Below are 24,235 nucleotides of genomic sequence, written 5' to 3'. Positions count from 1 at the left end.
AGGTGAGATATATAATAGCTTAACTAAGTAATAAATATAAATCTTTATAGAAATAGTAATAATAGTTTAAAAATACAAAACAAAATTAATGGAATATAGGTACCTGTAGTTCTCTCATCGATGGGAATAAAGACTAAAACAATTTTTATACATCGGAGGATATTCTTAAAAAGTAGAAAAGAAACAAGACCATAATAAATGTATAAACCAAGTTGAATATTCATCAATCTAACTTAAAGGATATCTTCAACAGGAAGTTACATTAAAATTCCAAAGGAAATCCTTCCTTGGGAAGCTCTATAAAGAAAATACTTCCTGAAATTAAATATTTATCATTGTCATATGTATTTATGTGCTATAGCCGATCATAGGGGACATTTCTTGCAGAGAAGATTGAAAGATAAACGTTCTTGTTTGAACTGAATCGCTACTAGAGAAGGCAAGTATCTGGTATGGACATTGTCCACTTTGTACCCCTATACGAACATTGACAAAGGCCAAGGAGGCAGCGTAGGAAGGATATCCTAACAAAGCAGCTAATCACGGATGCCAAGAAGCCTTCAAGGCACATCCATATATGCATTTGTATCTGTATCTGAGTCCTTGTTTACCTACATGTCGCCTACCGAACGCCCAGAGGCAAGAAGAAGTAAAAAAGAAGGAAAAGCAGAAGTCGCTCCCTTCGCACACTCACAAGGACAATTGACAAGGACCCGACCCGACTAGATCCGATCCCTTCCTATTTGAAAAGATCCCATACACTTCGATCCGACTACCGCGGCAACCCAACATAGCGGTTGACCATGGAAACCCAAGACCCACACAATATTGTGGTCCATGTATGGCCTCGCATGGTTTTCCTTTTCCATTTCCAATTCCTTTTCCTATTGATCCGACATTTTCCGACCATTGTCCATATATGTGTCTTTGTTTCGAGAGAGCCCGTTTCAAAGAAACAGGAAACATAATCCTACAATAACATTTTTACGCACTGAGCTCCTTTTAAGTAATCTTTACGTATGAATTTTGTTATCAATGGCATTTCATCTTCATGTGCATGTTTTTTTAGGCAAAATTGAAATAACACAGACGATATGAGGAGTATTCATCAAATTCCCGATAATAGGGGACCGTCATAAGGTCCATGGAACCGTCATAAGGTCCATGGAAAGAGTAATTTACCAGGATCAAGCCTGAACCGATGGTATCTGTTATTTTAAGCATATAAGACATCCATGTGCAGATATTTAAATGAATTTTAAGAAAATATTATAAATAGAAAGTGGGGGAGACTTATGAAAGGATAAATATGGTCTTTTTTTGCTCAAAAAAATTTAATAATCATTTACATTTGATATTTTTGTACAGATTTGCAGATTTAACTGAACAGTACGATAACTTTTGAACCCGCTTTTGAGCGAATATCTTGTTCATTTTTGTATAGAATTATATACTGAATACCATTTGTAAATCATAATTGTTGCCAAAGATATTAAGACTATTTTAAAAGTTACCATTTGACCAAAATTCAACTGTCAACCGTCATAACTCAGCTAATACTTCACAGATGGGCGATTTTTATACTTTCACGATGGAATTTCTGTACTTTCATTGTCAATCAAAAGTAACCTTACTAAAATTCGGGTAAAATACTTGGCAGATGATATACTTGACCGGAATGGTATGCCTTCCCAATCATAGAAATTATAGTAGATTCATTTACCCATTTTGTTTGGTATTTCCAATCTTGATGAAGATAGAAGGATACAGAAGGTCTGATCCGGAGGTCTGAATGGTATTCTGTTTTCTGATAGGGGGCTAAAGAGTTAAAATATTGGCTGAGAAGTGAACCAAAAGTAAGAAGTCTCTTTAAATAAAAACATGTCAAAAACTTGTTCCAAATTGTTACCATTTTAAAATGAAAAATGTTTATAACTCGGCTAATACTTTTAGAAACTTTCAGAAATATTATGTCTTCCGCATCTAAGATATTCTAGCAGGGTCATTCTGAAACTTTCAAAACTAAAAAATAAACATCACGGCCAACAATTTTTTTAAATTAGGGTTTCTACATTTTCACAATATTTTGATGGATATAAAGATATGATTCGTACAGTATTTTGTTTCCAAATCCGTTAAAAAATATACTATTTCATAAGATACTGGTTGATTAGAGTAAAATCTTCATACATTATTAGTTTCATAAGGATGAATAAGTTAGACCTTTATTTTTTATCTCCAATGTTTTTGACAATTTATATTCATTTTCATTACTTTATTTTTTATTCATTTTTTATCCTTAAGAAAATCTAATCTTACATGGTAGCATCATATGATATCTTTTTTCCAAGCATTGTAAATATTTCCCAGATATTTTTGCCAACAATAAACTTTATATCCAAACAATGGTAAACAAATCTGGGTTTATTTACCAACCGTCATTTGTTGTGAGCTCCAAGAACTCGAAGGAAGGAATCAAAAGAGAAGTCTAAAGGAACATACCAATTTATAGATATGGCTAACTACTCAATCATAGAGAATAATGAGCGGCATCAGGAAAATAAGTGAAACGAAAAAAAGAGAAAGCAACAAATAGACGCTTTGATGAGGATATATGGTACAGCAACAGATATCTGAAAAGAAGCAACAATTTAAAAAAGAACAACAGCTAGGGAGATACATATAAATATATATTCATGGGATGGTTAAAGAAAAGTCATGCAAAATGCACACAATAGGGCCACAGAGTCCCCCCGAGGCTGTCGTATTGTTTGGGCCGCTTTTGAAAATATTTGTAAACACGTTTTTGGGAAATTTGCCGTGTTTGCCAAGGCTAACTATTGTCCCGGCGGAGGAGGGTTGGAGGTATGGTTTGGCCAACATCACAGTGAGACGTCATGGAGTTTCACGTGTTGTCACCAGCCACCAACCGCCAGGCTTATTAATAGCCCGAGAACAGGGCCCTGATTCCCTGGTGCCCCTGATGCAGTAGAATCTGTTGAAACGTGATCTTTCGCCCCGACTCGCACTCAGACGGGGGTAATCCCCTGTCTCGACTCCGGGTTTTGTGCCCTAGTCCGAATCCCTTCTTCGTCTCCTCCTGATCCCTGGGCACACAAAAGTGTGCCTTTTAACGAGCTCTAATTTGGTGCTGGACCATTTCGTATATGTAGTCGGCAAAAAAATGTTTTCATTCTTCACAACTTATTTCCAAAGAATAGCAGAAATAATGATCGCTTGTCTACTCGACCGAATCCGAATCCCAATTTCAAATCCAAATGCGAATACAGGACTTAAATGGAACTACACTAAAAAAAATACACTAATTCTAAGGCTTGCTTGAACTATTTTTGAGATCTAAAATTTTAGTAATCTATTATCAAATAATTTTTAAGTAAATAAATGATAAAGCTTGTAAGCGACTGTACTTTTTGTATATCGCTTATGAAAAAAGAGTCTCATGAATCTACAAAATAAAGTTTTCAAAGAAAAATTATACTAAAGATCTAGAAAGTACTCTCAATTTTTCTAAGTGCATGTTTACACAATACCAGTCAAACAAAATTCGGTTTTTGTTCCATTTTTCGAGACAGATCCCTAACGTGATAATCTTTTAAATTGCCCAAATTTTACCTATGACTCGACCTATTGGCCTGTCTCTGTCAGTCCCAAAAGTCCTTGCCAGCTCGTTTCCCTTTTTGGAAATTGGAAAATGAGATCTTGTCGCTTATGTTATTTGGTATTTTGACAAAACAATGAGCAAATTTGAAGCGTTTTCTGTTTGATGTGTGTTTTGTGTCTTACCTCTAGTTGTTGGCCAGAAATGCGCGGCTTGCCAACCAAAGTCTTAGCCTTTGTCCTCATACATACATATGTGTACAGTTTTTTGTTTCAGAATTGAGAAACGATTTTCCTTACTACATAGCAGCGTTCACTTAAGATACTGCACTGTGTAATCTTGAGCTGATTTGATGTTCATATGATGTTTACAGGGGCTTTTGTTTGGGTCGTAAGGCGTTTAGTTGGGTTCTCCACAAGGATTGATTCCTTGTTGCGTTTTTAAAGAAGATAACGTTGAAAAATGGTCTTAAAAATAGCGTTCAATAAATATTTATTTTATAAAATGCAACATATATTATCCTGTACCGTACGTAATGTTCAGAATTTAAAATATCATTTGATCTTATTTACTTAGGAACCTTTTTTTGGGGAATCCTAATCCTAATCTCATTAATATATCGTTCAAAAAATAAAAAACACCCACAAATGGGCTCAATCGAAAGGGCAATTAACGTAACTAATGAGACACTAACCCGATCTCATATCCTAAGAGCACATCCTTGTAAAAACTCCTTCATCGGCATCTTCTTTTTATCTCAAGAGTCCCGACTCATTTCCTATCTGGCATCTTCGGGCTCATTAGTATCATTAGTATTAGGCATGATCATCTTAAGTATATACTCAGACTATAAAATGATGTTTTAGGACTCACTAGAAAACACTTTTTTCAGAGAAACACAGACAGGGGCGGAAGAGGGCGGTGGCTCCGCCCAGACCGCCCTGGGCAGCCATCCAAAGACCTCCAAAGTCAAAGGGAAAACAGTGTTAACAATTTACACCAGAAAGTCTAACATCAATCTTCTAACAATATCGTTTGTAGCTGATTGTTGGGTTGCACTCCCAGAACGCCCCCCAAAAAAAATTGTTAAAAATTTTCTAATACTCGAGGTATATAGACTTCCTATGTATCTTCAGCTTCTACATCGACAATGCCCAAGAACGCCCCTGAAAAGCGGAGAGGCAGGAAAATAGGAAAAGATTGGAAACCCAAAATCAATAAAATGCAACGCCGCAGGGGACACAGGCAAGTCATGGGCAGGGGTAGGTCCAAGGGCAGTAAACTAAAAAAAAGAAAATAAAATAAAATTTAACAAAAGAGACCCTTGCACACGTGTTCACAAAGGAAAACTGACCGACAGAACACGATCGATCGCCTTAGTCCGAAACTGTTCCACTAAAATTCGGTTTAAATTTGTATCTTTTTAACGACCTCAGATAGACAGACCACTTTTTGGGTTTACTAGATGGGTTTTCGATGTTAACAAATGGATGCATAAAATATACTTCTCAAATCTGTGGTTAATGCATTATTGATAATCGGCAGTAAGCTATACATAGAAGTATACTTTCTAAAATATATAATATATGTTAAGTAAAAATCCATGTTTCGGAGCACTTCATGTGGTTGAATATTACTTTGAATAGTATACATAGAAAAGGATAATAAAATACTATTTGTATACATTTAGGAATCCATTTTGTAGTTAAAACCATTCCATTTTACGATGTTAAATAGATGACTTGATCATTGGCCACCATATGGTTTTAGATTGGTTTTCAATTATAACAAATAGGTGTTTAAAATATTTCACAAATTGTCGGCTGCATATGGAAATCCATTAATCCCAATGGAGCATGGATCGTAAATAATGATCCTTGGGCACTGGAACACTCGAGACTCCACAGAGCGACACAGGAATCATATTTCAACGAGGGTCCTGGCACCAAAACCTTGTCTTGTCCTGATCCCTGTTATATTTGACAACACGAATTTCATCTGTTTTTTCTGTGTGTTTAATTGTCAAGTGCAGTTTCTGACACGAACCCAGAGACATGCTCCTGAAATTTAATACGTCTAGATGCCAGCAGATATCGGGTTCGAATATGCACCTCCACGCTATTGAAGACCCACCCAAATCCTAAAATCAGATCCTTGAGTATCCTCTGAGCCGTTTCAAGTGCCGCCTGGCTCGGCGAGGAGGCGCAAGTGTTTACCATGCCACAATAATCTTTACTAATCAGCTATGAAAACTACCCCAACGAAATGTTATCTTCTGTAAAATGATATTTGCGTCTGGCACTGAATAAAACTCAACCATGACCAAACTAACCAAACAAATGTGTTCAAGTGCGGAAAATTTAAATTTCCATTTGCTTGGGGGCTGTTCCCCAGCCACTTGAAGGAATGCTTCATGAAAGTAAACGATATCTAACGATCCCTAAACTGCTGATTGAGCCAAGCCGAATTGTCGACAAGATAATGCACTCTCTCTTAAAATTTGAATATCCTCCTGGATGCCTAATGGCTTTGGCCTTGTCTCCACAGTAATTGAAACGATGACGCCATTTAAAATTATCGAAAAATATATATAAATGGTTCTTTTTGTGACAGTTCTGTCGATAAGGTATTAGGGTTACAGGTAACGATCAGGTTTTCGGCTATCTATCTTGGCCAACAGGTAAGAATCCGCAAGGCGTCTCAAGTCGTTATGAGGACAATGAACGGCAGGACGCCGGCGCCAAGAAAATTATCCGTCGTCTGGAATTTTTGTCGTTTGACTTGACATTCCTGGAATTAGCAGTACCTTTCCAGAATTTATATGGTTTTTCCTTTTGTCTCATGGAGCGCGATTTTTCACACTTGGCAGAAAGTCGAACAACTAAGGCATACAACAGGTTGATGTCAACCATTTTTGCAATTGGAAAAGTAACTGAATTTCTAAAAATATTTATACTTTAAGAAGCTCTATTTTCGTCCTTATTAGTATTGATATTTATAAAAAATAAAACAAAACCCGAACATCAAAGTTTTCTCGTCAAAAATCGTAATATCCCTTATCATTTCTTATACCCATATAAAAAGTCTTTAACAATTTCCATCCCATTCTAGATAATTGTAGACTCATAATATAATAATCCTATGAACTACCAAAAAAAAATTATCTGTAAAAGCTATATCTAACCGATTTTTTACCAAATTTGCAGATTTATAAAGAATCTATCCACAAATCGTTTAAAGTATCCCGCTTAAGAATCGGATGATTATTGGCAAAGATATAACTTTCACAGTGTCTCATATGGGGCTCCCATGCGTTTTTAAAATTTTTGAAGGGGATGCTCCAGAAAAAATGACAAAAAATTTAAAAAATTTCTTGCGTCTAGATTTTGATGCAGATTTACGGAGAATCTATCCACAAATCGTTTAAAGTATCCCGCTTAAGAATCGGATGATTTTTGGCAAAGATATAGCTTTCACAGTGGCTCACAGTGGCTCCCATGCGTTTTTCTAATTTTGGAAGGGGATGCCCCATAAAAAATGACAAAAAATTTAACAAATTTCTTCCGTCTAGATTTTGATGCAGATTTACGGAGAATCTATCCACAAATCGTTTAAAGTATCCCGCTTAAGAATCGGATGATTATTGGCAAAGATATAGCTTTCACAGTGGCTCATATGGGGCTCCCATGCGTTTTTAAAATTTTTGAAGGGGATGCTCCAGAAAAAATGACAAAAAATTTCTTGCGTCTAGATTTTGATGCAGATTTACGGAGAATCTATCCACAAATCGTTTAAAGTATCCCGCTTAAGAATCGGACCATTATTGGCAAAGATATAACTTTCACAGTGGCTCATATGGGGCTCCCATGCGTTTTTCTAATTTTGGAAGGGGATGCTCCAGAAAAAATGACAAAAAATTTAAAAAACTTTCTGCGTCTAGATTTTGATGCAGATTTACGGAGAATCTATCCACAAATCGTTTAAAGTATCCCGCTTAAGAATCGGATGATTATTGGCAAAGATATAGCTTTCACAGTGGCTCATATGGGGCTCCCATGCGTTTTTTAAATTTTGGAAGGGGATGCCCCATAAAAAATTACAAAAAATTTAAAAAATTTCTTCCGTCTAGATTTTGATGCAGATTTACGGAGAATCTATCCACAAATCGTTTAAAGTATCCCGCTTAAGAATCGGATGATTATTGGCAAAGATATAGCTTTCACAGTGTCTCAATATTGGGCTCCCATGCGTTTTTAAAATTTTTGAAGGGGATGCTCCAGAAAAAATGACGAAAAATTTAAAAAATTTCTTCCGTCTAGATTTTGATGCAGATTTACGGAGAATCTATCCACAAATCGTTTAAAGTATCCCGCTTAAGAATCGGATGATTATTGGCAAAAATATAGCTTTCACAGTGGCTCATATGGAGCTCCCATGCGTTTTTAAAATTTTGAATGGGATGATCCAGAAAAAAATGACAAAAAATTAAAAAAATTTCTTCCGTCTAGATTTTGATGCAGATTTACGGATAATCTATCCACGAATCGTTTAAAGTATCCCGCTTAAGAATCGGATGATTATTGGCGAAGAAATAGCCTTCGCAATGGCTCATATCGGACATATGGGATATCCATAAATAGCCCTAGATTATGTTTCTAGGCAAATTTCAGTCGATCCACAAACTAAAACGCTTCTTCCAAACGATGTGCTGATGAAGTGTAATGAATATTTGTATATTAAATGTAGAAAATATAATAAAAAGGACCAAAAAAGTACATACATTTTCAAAACATGGTTCCCCACCTTAAATTCTTTAGGATACTTACTAAAAATATATAAAATCACTTAGAAAACCAAAATGAAAATGCCCACTCAACGATAAATATTCAATTCAGGACAATTTATATTGTTCAATTTCATAAAATCTTTGCTGGGCCCGTCTCATTTGATTTTATAATTCGAGCCCTTCCCATCAATCAATCAACTGTGATCCCCCCCAAAAAAACATTACCCTTGAGTAGAAATTCAATACAAAAGATTCTTTGGGGAACTTCTTTCACCCTGATACATTTTCTTTCAATTCCAAAACATTTACATTTTGGGTAAATTTTTTGTTGGATTGAAGCGAAACCGAAACCGAAACTCTTTGCATTTGATAAGACCCTTTTACCATTATTTTGGAAGAAGCGTTTCTGATTTCAGGCCAAAAAATCGGCATTGGACAATGGCAGGTCTAATCCCCTTTTCCGGAAGGTCACAATTACGCTGGATTGGAGTGGCATTCGACGGTTACAGTCACGGTCATACAAGGTACCCTTTGCACCCCCACCCCCTGTCCGATTGTATATTGTTGCATTTGGGTAAAATGGTAAAAAGGGTCCATCGTTGCACACGTGCAAGGGTCAAAAACGCAGCATCGGCAGGTAGAAACGCCAACACAATGAAAAACCCCAAACACATCAAAAATGAAAGATAAAAGAGGATTAAACGAGACGAAAACGAAACGAGACGAACCCTAAAATGACCCAAAATTAATGCACCTCACAGATGTACACTGTAAAAAAATTCAAAATATTTCAAATAACTTTCATATAAGAATCCAAAGGTAATATAGAGGTTTTGCAAATTGAGGTGGGAAAAAAAAAAAGATATATTTCAGATTGTATTGAATGTATAGATTTCTTCCAGTGTAGTCTTAATGCTCGACTAGTCGGCCATCAACATTCATGAAAATGCAATCATCATCGTGAAGAATATCGCCGCCATCGGCTGATGCTGTTTGCAGATAAGATTCGAGAAATTCTTTACTCCAAAAAATTGAACCCAAAAAATACTGAGCTCTTTGGCAAATACGAGACCTAATTTTTTCCGAATTGTAAGGAAATTTTAAAAAATGTTCATGTCTGGACTTGTTCAACATTTTCAGGATCAAGAAATGTTGCACGTGAGCAAACACTGAAACTGTGGGACCTTTCTTTCCTCACTTTTCTCTTTACTGATCTAACAATAAAAGGTTTTCGTAAATGTTCCTATTTGATAATGACAAAAAAAAAGAGAATACATAATGGGAAGTAACCGACACAATTATTCCTAAAAAACCTACCAATTCTTTAGTTATTCAATTGCTTAGACAAAAGTAAATGTATATAAAATATTTATTTTTTAATATTTGATGAAGATGTGGTGTGGAAGTTAAGTATTCAAAAGTCATTAAAAACAGAATAATACAAAAAACATACAATATTGATGGTATTTTCTTCTTATTTTATAAAAGACTTTATAACTGGGATAAAAAGCTATTTTGAAATCTAACTTTTTAGACCAAAAAATTAATTTAAAAATATGGATATGTTTTTTACTTCTTCATAAAAGATTTCCTCTTACCTTTTAGGTAAACTGCATTTTTATCAATTCTCTGATTCTCTAATAAAACCACTTCGACCATTTAACAAATTAACGTAAATTTCCATATTTTAACCATTCATAATTAGTTCAAAACGAAAGAAATTTCACCTGAATATTAAAAATCAAAATTATACGCCTTTTATCAATAAATAAAGAAGGGATAAACGGAATGTGTTATGTGGGGAGAGGGTCAAATCAGGTCAGGCCATACAAGTTGTGACTCCGGTTAACCCCTTTCGACTTGGCTTCTTCACGAATGATATTGATATATTCCCCACCAAATTGCGGTAGCAAAAAAAACTGGTTACTAAAGGGGAACCTTAATGCAAGGGAAGCTCCGCGTAATAAGGAGCTACAATTTCAGTCAGGGGGCCAATTAGAGACGCCCCTTAATGATCCTGAGGATAATCAAGTAAGGATTCGGCCGTTACAAGGAAACCCGAGTCCTCGGAGCCGTTACAAAATTATGAAAGTAACCTTCAGGGGCAAGGGAAAAGGCCAAATAACAATTAGGAAGACGACTCATAAACGAAGTGCCGACGAAATTCCAGTAAAATGCGTAAACCGAGCCAAAACCAAACTCTCGGATACAAAGATTGTATCTGTACGTGCTTCTCCCGCGTCGTAAATTTTTCACGCATCAACAGAGCAGGTCCCCGAACCGGGGAAAGAACAACAATGACAAACAAATGCGATCGGAAGGAGCTGAAAAGGACCTGCCAAGATTTCCCAAAATGCGGCATTAATGCATATTGACTAACCTTGAGAGGTCCGATCCCCGGATCCTTGCAGCGCAAGTACCCGAAAAATACGTTACTTTCCCAACTACCTACAGGTTGGGAAAAAATATGAAAATGGGCGAAAAAGGACTATCGGACGGATTGTCGGACACACGGACGGACAGAAGGGCACTTTTCGGGCTGTCTCAATGAAATAACGGACAAGTCCCTTGTTCGTTTGGGTATTTCCAGCGGCGAGATTGTATCTCTCGGATACGCAAACCTATTGTTTATCCATATCCTCCGTCTTTTGCTGTTGGGATAGTGTGTCGAATTTTAAAATCGCTCCGAGCTCACACTTGGGGTTGGATTTTTTCCAACAAGTTACGACTTGTCGGACCAGCTCTCTCCTGGAATTTTTCGTTTTGGGATTTAGGGATTTCTGAAATATTTTCCCTTTTTGCACCAGACCGGGAGCAGGTAGTAGGAGCCTGTACGAGAGGAATATATTCTCTGAGGAGGTGGGGGAAGAAAATTCCAGAGCCGATCCAGATCTGCTCGGCAGCCAAAAAATCCGTTAAAACCAGTGAATGGCTAACATTTAAAAGAACTCGAATGGAGAATACCCAGTAAAAACTATTTGAATAAATGAATAAATGAAAGAACCTTAGAGGCCTTTGATTCAAGATATATTTTATCAGAGTCTTAAAAAGGATATCTTTTAGTTTTTATTAAAGGGATATATGTATTAAGCTTTTAAAAAGTACAATTTTATAAATACATATTTCTATGAAATGAAAGTATTTTTCATTTCTTTAATTTTAAAATAAAATTTTCCTATTGCTATATTTTAAAATTCCTGCTCGAATTGCACAAATACCTGGCATACCCTGTTAAGCCTGGGTTAAGGATCTTCTCTTGAACACAATGCCACTCTCTGCTTTCTCTTACTCTCTCCGCCTGGGCAACCACCTGCCCGCAGGCTGCAATCCCATTGGCTGGACCAGTCGATCGTGAGCGAAGACCGCACTCACCGAGCAAGGTCCCCCGCGGCGAGGGACCTGAGAGCCGATCGTATAAAAGGCGGCCGCCGAGAGCAGGGAGACCAGAACACTACCAACTCCCGTACCGAGTGCATCAACTCAAGAACCAAGTTTTTCTTCCGATCTACCAACAACTAAATCCAACTCACAATGTCGTTCATCACACGGGAATACAAGTTTGAGAACAGCATGATGGTGCAGCAGAAATCAGATCAGCATACGATGGCCATGCGGAGTCTGAAGAAACTGGTCAAACCGCTGCTGCGGCTGGTGAAGAAGAAGCAGCTCCTCCGGAAGACCCTCGCCGAGATTCAGGCCCAGAATGCAGTCAACGCCTCGCTGGAGGATATGCGAAAAGATCCCGCCGCCAGTTGCGATAACATGGCCAACGAGCAGTTGGAGCAGCGACTGTACACCGATCTCCGCCAGTGCCCCGACAACGTGGCCATGATCGTCCAGCAGGGTCAACAGCAGCGGATCGTGCCCGTCCATCCCGAGCAGACCTTCATCCCGGTGCACTTTGCCCGCACCAGCAGTGGCACCTTCTTCTGGACCTCCGCCGATGCCGTTCGCCAGCACCAGGAGCAGCAGCTTCGCCAGCAGTTTGACCGATGGGTTCAGGCCTAGATCCAGTCCTACGCCGAAAAAACAACCTCCAATTGGCAGCTTTAAGTGCAAGTGTCTCCTTCCATTGATCGTAGGATGATCAGCTTCGCATGTTCGTAATCTCAGGGTGATATTAGGCATAGATTGGATTCTTTGGTCACCAGCCCCAAAGGAAACGCAACTCTAATTGATATTCAATTGTCACAATCATGACGTTACTATCGTTACTAACTCATTGTGATCCACCGTGTCTTATTAGCCTTAAGTTAGTCTTAGCCGAATCATTGTCTTCCATGTTTGTTTGTTAGGGTCTTCTAATAGGGTAAGAATCATTGTCTTCCATGTAAAACTCTAGCTATAAGATCGTATAAGAAAATAAAATACACTAAGAAGAAAAATTTATTTGCTTTCTCATTTAAAGAAAAATCTTCAATTTTTATTAGGTACTACCAGACAAATAACTTATATCTCAAATCTGAACAAAAAACTGTTCCGTTCAAAAATTGCTTAGACCATTTAAGATTATAATGGATTCTCGTCATGCTGGTAACCGGCATCCCAATCAGGGTAGTTATTCATTCCTGTTTGGGCACCAATCAGAGCCAATAAAAATAGTTACTGGTGGTATGCATGGCATTCTATGCAGTTGGAAATGTACATACGCCGAGTTTCCTCTACCATTCTACTATATTTCGGTTGCGCTAGATACTTTAGTATGAAATCTATAGCTTTGAAATGGAAAATATAGTTAGTAGCCAATTATAAGAACGGAAAAATAAAAATTTCTTAAAATTTCAATATTACAAAACTAAGTTTTGGTTATCCAATATATTAAGTAACATATGTATATGTATATGGGTCTTAAAAATGAACTTTACTGTCCATCATATTGAAGATTTTAAAAAACAATACAGCATAGTAAATTTTTTTATAATATTTGATTTTGTAATACCATTTATTTATTCTATATGTAGATCAAATCTTCTCCTTTAATAAGTTTGTAACTTTAATATTTAATAAGTAATGTGAAATCAACGCATTGTTACAGTATGATGCATATACATAAGTATGCAACGTTTTTTTGTAATTCATCTGACAGTAAGAAAATATATTTAATTTTATGGAGGAAATTTCAATCAAGTTCTTTCTAAAATATTTCGTTTTGCTTTAATGAATAACCAATTAGCTTGTTATGAATGTAATGCACTTTATGCTGGCTTCATTCTGGCGCTTGAATTTCAAGAAACCTGACACTAACGACTTAACTTGAGACGCCAAGAAAATACAATTTTCAAGTGCTTATCGAGAATTATGCATAAGGAATAGTTAAGAAAGCCACAAAAATTCACACCCCAAGCAGATAGGAAAGGATCCTCCATCTCCAACTCCTAACGATCCCCAGGAACTGAGGGGAATACAAATGATTCCCAAAATTACAATTACCAAGTATTTCGAGAAAAGACGAAATCAGAATTTCAACACGAAACGAAATTAAATATTCGATCGTGGTCATGAGGAGAAAACCACAGGAACAAGTGTGGGGACAGTGAAGCCTCTCACAATCAAATCCTTTGGAAACATCTCGAATTATTTTGTTCGAGGTAGAATTAATACTCAAGGCGATTGTTCACTGTGGGCGAAGGATCCTTGGCCTACCTGTGCCGATCAAAAATGAAATGTTGACGTGTAAATATTTTTCGTTTGCCGACAACATGTGTTTAACGAGGGTCTGTCACTTTTATCCTACACTGTCAGCCTATTAACAATTAATAGCCAAAAACTAATCAAGGCATAAATTCGAGCCGAGTCCTCCACAAACAAACCACTCAAATTACTAACCCGAACCCATGAAAAAGGGATGGTTTTTTTCGGTTCGGTTTTCGTTATTTTTTTTGTATTCTTGCCGCATCTTTCGATAAATATTCGACTGAAATTATACTCTCCCACGAAGAATCCGAGGGAGAGATTTATTTAGGCCTCACTTTGTACACGTGCAAGGGACTCTCCTGGAAATGCCTACCTGCCGAGGGTCGGGGTATGCGTGACTCTCATATCTGGGCAAACCGAAAAACACCTGCGCCAGGACCTTTCCTGATTGGCCAACAGTTAGGGGTTGATTTCGCAAGGATCGGGTATAAAAGTCGGGCCACATTCTTCAGAGGACATCAAATTCAATCCCAGCGTTGAACAGTCAAGATCATTTCAAGCCCAGAAAGCAAAAAACCAATATTTCGCAACCATGGCCTACGAAACTCTACTGAACACCACCTACAGCCCAGCCTGCCAGAAGAAGAACACCTACACCCCAGCCAAGGCCGTGAAGAAGCTCTTCAAGGTGGCCAGCAAAATCTTCAAGGCATCGGGCCACCAGCCCCTCAAGAACCAGACCATCCCGACGGAGCTGCCCTCGCCAATCTCCGAGGAAGAGTTGCAGAACTCGCTAAACGAGACCCTGGAAGCCGAGCTTGAACAACTGTGATCTAGGAAAATGGGAAATCCTGTAAAAGCCCATATCCTGAACAGCTTTAAGACACCATCGGAATCGGTCTCTAAACATCCGCAACAGCTTTAAATCAAACTTATGAATACATAAACACTCAGCTTTAATCATTGTCTTCCATCTATGCTTAAGAGTATGAATAAATGAATAATATTAAAACCGAAACTTGTCAGCATTTCTGATTTCTTATTCGAACTTTCCCTTTGTCATTGTAATTTCCTTGAAGGTTTTCCGAGAATTTGTAAAACAAAAACCGTTCTTACCCCTACCCCTTGTATTTCACAGAAAAGCAAGGCCCTAAAGAACCTTAACTCGAAAATAAACCTTTTTCTGGCTCTCTTACCTGTTCCCTTTGATTAAAACCTGTTGTGGATTCGAAAAACTCGAAAAATCCAGCGGAATGAACCAAGAAAACCTGTTACCTCGAGGCGATTTTTGATTTTCGTTTTCTGTGCTCCTTCTTAGGGTTGGGCCCTGGACAAAATAAATCTCGAATTGCATCCGAACAGGTAGAAGAGGTAGAGGTAGGGGTCCCTAAGAGGTCCCTAAGATGATAAACAAAAACAAGGGCCCCAGCAGCAGCAAAAACAACAACAAGACCAAAGCCAATCCTATCTCAATAATAAATGCGAAAAGGCCGCACGGATCAGTTCGATCTTCGATGCATTTTTAAAAAGGGGAGAATACTGGCATACATATGTATATTTATGTATGGGCTTATGCATTATGTAAATAGTTTTTACATAAAAGGAGCTAATGGTGATGCAGAACTAGGTACAGTTTAGCCAAGATGGGGATATTATTGGGCTTAAGAATACGTTTCAAGCATTAAACGCATTGTTAAAATAATTATGCAAAAAATGAAACAAACATCTTTCTATTATTACTTTTGTAAAATGCTTGCCAATAAAATTTACTATATCTTTCCTGTTTATTTTCTAATATAATTAAAAATTATGTCATTTTATAAAAATTTCTAAATATGATCTCATTAGCAATTATTTCTATCTATTTATTTAAAAAAAACCTCAAGATCAATATTTTAAATATTCATATAAGCTATAAATATACATAATCCTATAAGTGTTGCTTCGATATACATATCTATCGCAAAAATATCTTTAGGTACCCAACCCATTAAGCCCCATAAATACGACAGCAATCTCATATTTCTTCAACACAAAACTGGGCTTGAGTTTCTTTCAAACACTAAAAGCAAAACAATTATCCCACCATAAATAAGATATGAAGGCGACACATTCTCAAAAAAATAAACCCCAACCAATTAATTGAATGGATAACCACCGAAAAAATGAGGTCTAGAGATGGACCAGAAAGGACCCCTTGCCGTGACACGAGAAATATTTCCTAAAACTTCAAGTGAGCTCCCCAGCCGAGCCTGAGAATTTTTAAGATCGTGACTCAAAGGACCTTAAACGTGGCCATCACTAATCAAGCAAACAATAAACCTGAGAATGAAAGTGCAAGATTTGTATAAATTTGGATCTGAATGTAGATCGTTTTCGGTTACAGGATCGGGACCATATTTCTGATGAAATGGCAAAACAAACCCAAACGAAATCCAAAACAATAAATGGGACTCCGAGAGAAGGTCAGAAATGTGCTGTTCCCACGCCAAGGATTCCTCCGGGGGAATAATTGTCTTGGAAGGAGAAATAGGCTCGAGATTCCCACGCTTTGCCCAAGATCTTGGGATCTCAGGTCCTGCAGGACCTACCTGCTGCCACTGACTAACGTGTGAAATTTCAGATCCTTGCACCTGCCTGTGTTTCGAGGGCTGTGATTGGCCGAGATGCTGCAGGATCTCCGGAGAGACCCGAAAATGTATAAATAGCGCCGCCGGTCTTAGAGAGAGCATCACACAGCATCCGAACGTCAAAGCGAGCACATCTCAGCTACACAACACACGAAAACTATCTTCAAGAAACACATCATTACCTAATGTCGGCCATCAGCAAGCAAAAGAACTTCAACACCATGTACAAGTCAAAGGTTTCACCATCCCGTCGCCTGAAGAACCTGCTGAAGCCCCTCCTGGGTCATGTCTTCAACCTGAAAAAGGAGCAGCAGCCCAAGCGCAGCTCCTATATCGCCTCGGAGGAGAAGGAGGCCGAGTTCGAGTGGCTCAACAACGATATGGACAACATGGCCAACGAGCATCTGGAGAATCGCCTGATCGACGAAATCCGGCAGTGCGCCAAGGAGGATGCCGTCATCATCTACAACGAAAACGGCTCCGGCGAACTGATGACCATGGATCAGGAGGATTACTACGTTCCGGTCCACTTCGCTCGCACCAATGCTGGCACCTTCTTCTGGACATCGATGCAACCCAAGTCCGAGCCCTATGCCATCGAATGGAACTTCCTCGACCGATGGGCTCAGGCGTGAACCGACCTCTAAGCTGAAAGCAGGACTTCAACCTTGGACAACAAATGGGGGTTTTCGACCAACACTTGGGACAACTCTTCGACTGGACTGGAGCTCGGTTCTCCAGCGGGATGGGCACTTCAGAGTTTGGGCACTTCGACTTTGGGTTCATCGATCTAGGGCGCTTTCGGAATTTTTCAAACTCACTGAATTGAAATTATCCAAAAAGCGGTTGGGTAGCCATACAAATTAATGGCGGGAGAAATCCTAACAATTATCCTTTTTTTGCGGTGCAAAAAAGGATCTCAATTGTTATGGAAAAAAATTGTTTATAAACAAAAAACTAAAATAAACATTAAAAACAAAAAAAAATTTAAAATTGTTATTATTTACAAGATAAGAAAACAGATTTATTTCACAGTCTGCCTACCACATGGTCCTAGCTAAGGTTCTATCCTCATTTCAGATCCTTGGTAATGTGGGACATTCCCTTGGGAAAAACATGTGTTGGGCTTGTGTTTACTATATTACAAATATGTGGCATAGTTTCACAGTTTTTTTTTGGGAATTTTAAAATTTAGAATTGCTCACCATGCCGTAAACATGGTGCGGAAATTAGTGTGGTACACGGTAAGAAAAAGGGGAACTTTATATTACCACCAAAATATAGCAAAGATATATTTATCCTTTAATTTATGGTATTATAAAACATGCTTCGTAAATGGTTGAGGATGTTAAGATTTTAGAATAATTATTCTATCAACTAAGTGTCGAGAGTATGATGAACAGAAACATAAAAGTACAAGAATTTATACTCAGGGGAAAGCCACAGCAACACTGTCCGTATCCTTCCGTAGTTTGGCTTCTTATTTAACTTTACCTAAGTTTTTTTTAATCATTTTTTTCCTAGGACTACTTTGTATAATAATTAAAGAATCTAAATATCATTGATTGACTATAAAAGCGAATAAACAGCTTTCTAAAGCGGTCTAAATCCTGATATCTTGAAAAAAGATAAAATTAACTTACATATTAGATATAAATATGATGATTATGATTAGAAGCTGCATGATTAAAACTTTAATATAATATTAAAATATATATTAATGTTCTCATCATGTAGTAAATCTAACCTTAATCATTCTAAGACTAACTTAGACTTAGAATCAACGTAGTCTTAGATGTAATGTGATCGTATGTAGATGTAATACTAGCTGAAAATGTGAAAAATTTTGAAACAAACACAAAAACTTTTTTTTTTTTGTTAGCTTTCCCATGAAGAGCTGTTTTATTTCAACAAAGGAAAAACTATTTCTTAAACTAAATTGCACTTATCAGTAATGGAAGACGTAAGCGACTTTGTTGTTATCTAAAACGCAACGTAGAGCGCCAACGAAGCTGTCTGATTTTTTTAAATTAACGATTTTGTATCAAACTTAACAAGGATTAACAAGAATTCAACAACATTATGATTGCTTAAAATCACAGCTTAACGTTCCAGGAACGTGGATATTAACGATTTAGACAGTATTGCACATGAAATAGGGGGTGTTGTCCTTGGGGGGGATCGCCAAACGGAGTCTTCTGCTTGTACGAGATTCCTTCCAAGGCACCATTGCACTTTCCTCCAGCCCGGTCCTGTTGTCTCCTCCTCCTCCTCGTCCTTGTTCCCGGCCTTGTCCTCTGTCCAAGCCTCTATCCTTGGCAGTGGGTGAGGGAGTGGCGTGTGGGATGGCGGGAGTTGCGGGGAGCCAAGCGGTCTTTAAAGCTTCTGTACCAACCAAAGTAACGAGGCGCCATACGGAGCACTTCGTAGTGGGTTGCGCTTGGAGCGCGTTTAAAGCTGCAACCATCCCATCTCCGATCTTCGATCTCCCGATTCCCTCTGAGATCTCTCAAGGAGATGGACTGGGTGTGGGTGATCCTGCGGAGATGAGATGTGGTCGTTAACGGTTTTCGCTGAGCACTGACTCTCGACAGCGGCGATCACCGGATTTTATACAACTCGCGGCGGCGTTGACTTCGCTGCCGCGTAAATAGAGATAAATACAAAACACACACACACACCCGCTTACACACAAACTCGACAATCTCCGGCTCCTTGCCTGGGCCTGGGCCTGAACCTGGACCTGGGTCTGGGTCTGTTCTTGTGTTTGTGTTGTTTTTATCATGCATTTACGCCGGGCCCTTTTCGGTTATCTACAGTCGCCGGGCTACCACTACCCATTTTTATGTTTATCACTTTTTTTACCCTCCCCTCCGCTCAATCTTCTGTTTACTTGAGGTTCAGGTCATTCCTTTCAGATACACTGAGAAATACTGAGAAAAAAAAACACAAAAATTCAAGATATAAGATCACATAGGAGAGACTCTTGGAATTTTCTAGATTTGGTTGTCTTCCCGTTATATGATTTTAATTTTCAGATACAGATACTTTTCAAGATACTTTAATTTTAGTAGATTTAGATTTTTCCTGGTGCATTCCACGTTAAAGATTGACTTTGTTGCTCCTTCTCCGTTGTTGGTGTGATTTGTTTTCGTTTAATCTTTTCCCTCACGCACGTTCGGCAGCATCTCTAGGGTCCCTCGCACCATCTCCCTGCCAGACTCCCTTTCTCTGTCTTTCTCGATTTTAACGATCTCGCGGACCCCAAAACAAGAATCGCCCCTCGCCAGTGAAGCTTATGTGCATTCTACACATAAAAATACTGGTGCACACATGTGGATACCCAGATACAGATACACGCTCGTATCCAGATACACAGGAAAACTTAACAACGCCCCTCTGGAAATGCAGTTTAATGACCGTTCATGACCAAGTCAATCAGATGCGGGACTATTTACGCATAGCAAAATCATGAAAAATGTTTCAACGACGAATATCGTATACACCCTGGAATGGGGGACCTCTCAAATCAAGAGAAATTACTATACACTTGAATAATAAAAATGAAAATCAGTTATCAGAAGTATACATTTTATGCTGGTTATTTATATATTTTGTCAGTCAGAACTAGTTTTTGACATTAAAATTGTAACTGGAAATTAATTATTAAAAAATCATATAAAATGTTGATCCAAATATAGGTATTCTTGATGAAACTTAAAGATTTCCCTTTCAAATATCGTAAAAAAAGAACAAACAATATTGTTGATATAGATTTTTTGACTACTTCATCTCTATCATGTGAGGTAAAACAAATATGTATAGAATCTGAAAAAGAAAACAGTTTCATATCTACTCATATTTGGCATAAATCTATTTCAATCCCTCTCCAAGTCTTATCAACAGAAACCTCTACAATTACCAAGGACAGCAGGTAGGAAGATTGCTAGAATTGCTTCCCCTAATCATTTCCTTTTTCTTTTCAGAAACCCTCTCCATCTATAACCATGGGAACATGGGAACACACTTTATGCGTACGCTCCTCACGCGCAGGACACGTTCGGAAGGAACCGTGGGAATCGGGAATTGAACCCAAGAATCGTTATGCACCGAAACTATAATAAATGCACCGGACCCTAGAAGAGGGTAACAATAACAATGGCAGGTCCCGTTCCCCCGCATCACGGCCATTTCGAATTGAATTAGAAAAGGGTGCCCAGGTGTAGTTGGGGTCAGGTAATGAATAGCGCCCGAAGACGAAAGGCAATCAGATGTAAATCAAGTAGACAAGTTAGCAGTCAAGTCATGGTACAAATAAATAGGCAACCCCTCAAAACAAATAGTATAGCCGTTAAAAAACCATCCCCCAAAATGAGTATAAGAAAGTAACAGTCATTTTGGTCTATCTTCCAATCGAAATCTTTCATTTTATAAGATACTTAAGAGACTAAGATGTTGGATCTGTTAAAAAATAATTAAAAAAGCCATGATAAAATAGCTACCAAATAAACTTTTATCAATTCTTCTGCAGATGCGTATGAATCATCTAATCGTGTTCCTGCTTATCGGAATGGTTCAAACTCATAGACATATTGGAGGAACAAGAGCGTTTTACGAATTCCCCACTGAAGGGGAAAAGTTTGAGTTCTGCATTAAGGTAAATTATTTAAAAGGATGTGAAGAGCAATATTTTATAGCTTAACTGATAATATTTTTGATCTCTTGTCAATTCAACTTTTATTTCAAGTTAATCTTGGTGTGTCGGTTTGTTCGGGACCTTCCAGAGGATTATACAGACTCCGATGAGTATGGAAAAACCAATGAAACTGATATATACTTTAATGATATCATGTCGGAATATGAAAAACACAATTGCTTGCCCCAAGGGCTCTCGAAGGCTGGACAGAAGAACTTTTACAAGTTGATCGTCCGCTGGTCGAATGAAGTTAAACAAATGTTTCTTAATCCGAAGCTTTTCATTGTTGTCGAGGAGGCCAATAAGGGCCGGTCTTTTAAGGTGAATTTTGGATCGATGCAAGGGTGGTGCAATTCCACCGATGATGCATCTAGTCATACACCATATACCAGTTCAACTACTACTTCGATGCCTGAAATAAATGATTTCCCATACGTTTGTTATGATGAAAGTGTAGTTGGCCGATGGTTGGTCCCAGAAACTAAGGGCTTTAAGCAATTAGACAAGCTCATAAAACGATATCCTGATTTTCTCGAAAAAGTTCATAAATACGCGATGAGGTACTGCTGTCCGTACGGAGCAATTCGGGATAGACTAGAAATTGTTAACGATGGCATTGACTTTCTCCACGACCTCCAAGGTATTAAAGCCTTTAATAAAGTCGAGTTTACGGGTTCAGTTATTCACGACTTTTCCAATCTTAAAGATAGACTAGAGTATCTTATTTTAACAACTATCAAAAATGGTGGTAATTTCACGACTGGAAAGTGTTGCTATGGTTTTAAAGATCAACTTAAAAAACTTGGATATGATTTCGAAAACAATCTTAAGAATTTAATCTTGCCCAAAACATATTTCGATGTAACTTCCTTTGTTAATAGACACAAAGCCCTTGAGAAGAGCTATGAGACTAAGTTAAAAAGTTTCCAAAACCTGGAAGCTTTAATTGCGAATAAAAATAACGTCAATGCTTGTTGTGATAGTAAAAAGAAAAAAATTTATGAACTGGAAAAATTTATAAAAAATTTAAATCTTGAGGCTACCATTGAAAATAAAGAAAATCTTTTAGACAACGTGAGAGACAGCTTAGCAAACTTACATGAAATTATATCGGGCACTAAGTCTATAATAAGTTTGGAAGACATGGAACTTCAAAAACTTTACTCCTCATGTACAAAAAATTGTCATACTAATATAAATAAGGAAATAATTCAAACTTTAAATGGAAAAATGTATGAATTAAGTAGAAAATATGGGAAAATCAACGCTTTTGTTAATGTAAATTGGACAAAACTAAATAAATCGGTCGAAGAAGTCAACTCAAGAGTTAACAAACTACCGGAAATAATTTCCAACTTAGAAAATATACAAAACGGAAATAATACGTTTTTAAAAATCATGAAGGTGATTAGTCCAATGAAGTCAAGTTTAAATATTTCTAGTTATTTGAAAGAATTTCCCATTGTCTCAAAAACTATCGAAGAAGCTGATATAACCAATAAAAGAAGCATATTTACATTTGAGAAGAATGAATTAATATCTAAAAAACAAACCAAACAGATTAAAGATAATATAAACGTTATTGAAGAATCCATTCGGAAATACAACTCAACTCCCACGAATAAAAAATTAAATTCTTTCGAACAGAATTTTACCCATTTATCGAAGCAAATAAAGGATATTAATGATATTGAAATAACAAACTTGGCCAAGACAATTCAAAATCGCAAGAAAGAATTCAATGCCGAAAATGAAAAGTTCCTAAAACAATTTGAAGGTTACACAAAAAATATGGAAGAGAAAATTGAAGAATTTAAAAAGAAAAATAGTGTTATGGAACATCGTTTAATTCAATTAGAAAATAAACTAATAAAAACGCCAACAAAGTTTGCAGAAAGACTTAACCATATGGAGGTCGCATTGAAAGCAATATCTAAATTGTATGGACTACCTGAAGAATCCTACTTGGGTCGCATCGAATTGATCCACAAAAATCTTAAGGATCTCAACGAGTTCATAGATAGAATGGAGCGCAATGCTGACGAATGCATTTATGAGTGTGACTTAGGAGATTTGCCTTCCATAGCCCAGTTATTGGCCAGACTTAAAGTTTTGAAAGAAAAACTGGCAAAAAAACAGTCGAAAAAGGGCCCAAGAAAAATTTATCGAACATAAACTTTTGCTAAGTGATTGAAGACTATTCAATTAAATACCATTCTTATCCGTATGTAATCATCAGACATTTGTGCTTAACATTTTTGAAACATACTTTATCAAATAAAATTATTCAATATTAATTTAACTATATTATGATTTTTTTCTGAATTATGGATAAAAAATTTAAATTTTTTCCAAGGGGCTCCCCTATAAAATTGTGGGTTTTCCTAATTTCCGTACTTTTGCACCTTCCCATTACCATAGCTCTGCCAATTTGTATCCGATCAGGAAACAAAGTACCTTTCAGTAATCAGCAAACCCAGAAGCTACTTTCCTTATTCAAAACATTGCTTAAATATCTTTTTCAAAATTTTCGAATTTTTTCCAAGGGGCTCCCCTATAAAATTGTGGGTTTTTCTCATTTCTCCACTTTTGCCCCTTCCGATGGCCATAGCTCTGCCTATTTGTATCCGATCAGGAAACAAAGTACCATTCAGTAATCAGCGAACCCAGAAGCGACTTTCCTCATTCAAAACATTGCTTGAATATCGTTTTCAAAATTTTCGAATTTTTTCTAAGAGGCTCCCCTATAAAATTGTGTGTTTTTCTCATTTGTCCACTTTTGCCCCTTCCGATGGCCATAGCTCTGCCAATTTGTATTCGATCAGGAAACAAAGTACCTTTCAGTAATCAGCGAACCCAGAAGCTACTTT

The 24,235-nt window shown here is 37.4% G+C and overlaps 4 protein-coding genes across 4 annotated transcripts; all 4 read left to right on the top strand.

Annotated features, from left to right (window-relative positions):
- The first annotated feature begins 11,855 nt into the window (after positions 1-11,855).
- Tom (Twin of m4) lies at positions 11,856-12,786 on the top strand. Its single transcript, XM_017253938.3, has one exon. It carries the CDS (start codon positions 11,937-11,939, stop codon positions 12,411-12,413), a length of 477 nt encoding a protein of 158 aa, XP_017109427.1. The 5' UTR covers positions 11,856-11,936; the 3' UTR covers positions 12,414-12,786.
- A 1,764-nt stretch (positions 12,787-14,550) lies between these two features.
- Positions 14,551-15,057, top strand: Brd (Bearded). The gene has a single exon (XM_017253949.2). The coding sequence runs from the start codon at positions 14,632-14,634 to the stop codon at positions 14,869-14,871; it is 240 nt and encodes a 79-aa protein (XP_017109438.2). The 5' UTR covers positions 14,551-14,631; the 3' UTR covers positions 14,872-15,057.
- Positions 15,058-16,763: 1,706 nt separating this feature from the next.
- Ocho (ocho) lies at positions 16,764-17,477 on the top strand. Its single transcript, XM_017253943.3, has one exon. The coding sequence runs from the start codon at positions 16,855-16,857 to the stop codon at positions 17,302-17,304; it is 450 nt and encodes a 149-aa protein (XP_017109432.1). The 5' UTR covers positions 16,764-16,854; the 3' UTR covers positions 17,305-17,477.
- Positions 17,478-20,677: 3,200 nt separating this feature from the next.
- On the top strand, positions 20,678-23,620 carry LOC108133858 (uncharacterized). The gene is made up of 3 exons (XM_070280345.1): positions 20,678-20,977; positions 21,201-21,326; positions 21,417-23,620. The coding sequence occupies exons 1-3, from the start codon at positions 20,909-20,911 to the stop codon at positions 23,538-23,540; spliced, it is 2,319 nt and encodes a 772-aa protein (XP_070136446.1). The 5' UTR covers positions 20,678-20,908; the 3' UTR covers positions 23,541-23,620.
- The last annotated feature ends 615 nt before the right edge of the window (positions 23,621-24,235 follow it).

This window comes from Drosophila bipectinata, chromosome 3L (assembly GCF_030179905.1).
Source record: "Drosophila bipectinata strain 14024-0381.07 chromosome 3L, DbipHiC1v2, whole genome shotgun sequence".
In the NCBI taxonomy this organism is placed as follows: domain Eukaryota; kingdom Metazoa; phylum Arthropoda; class Insecta; order Diptera; family Drosophilidae; genus Drosophila; species Drosophila bipectinata.
This window is presented reverse-complemented; position numbering and strand designations above follow the sequence as displayed.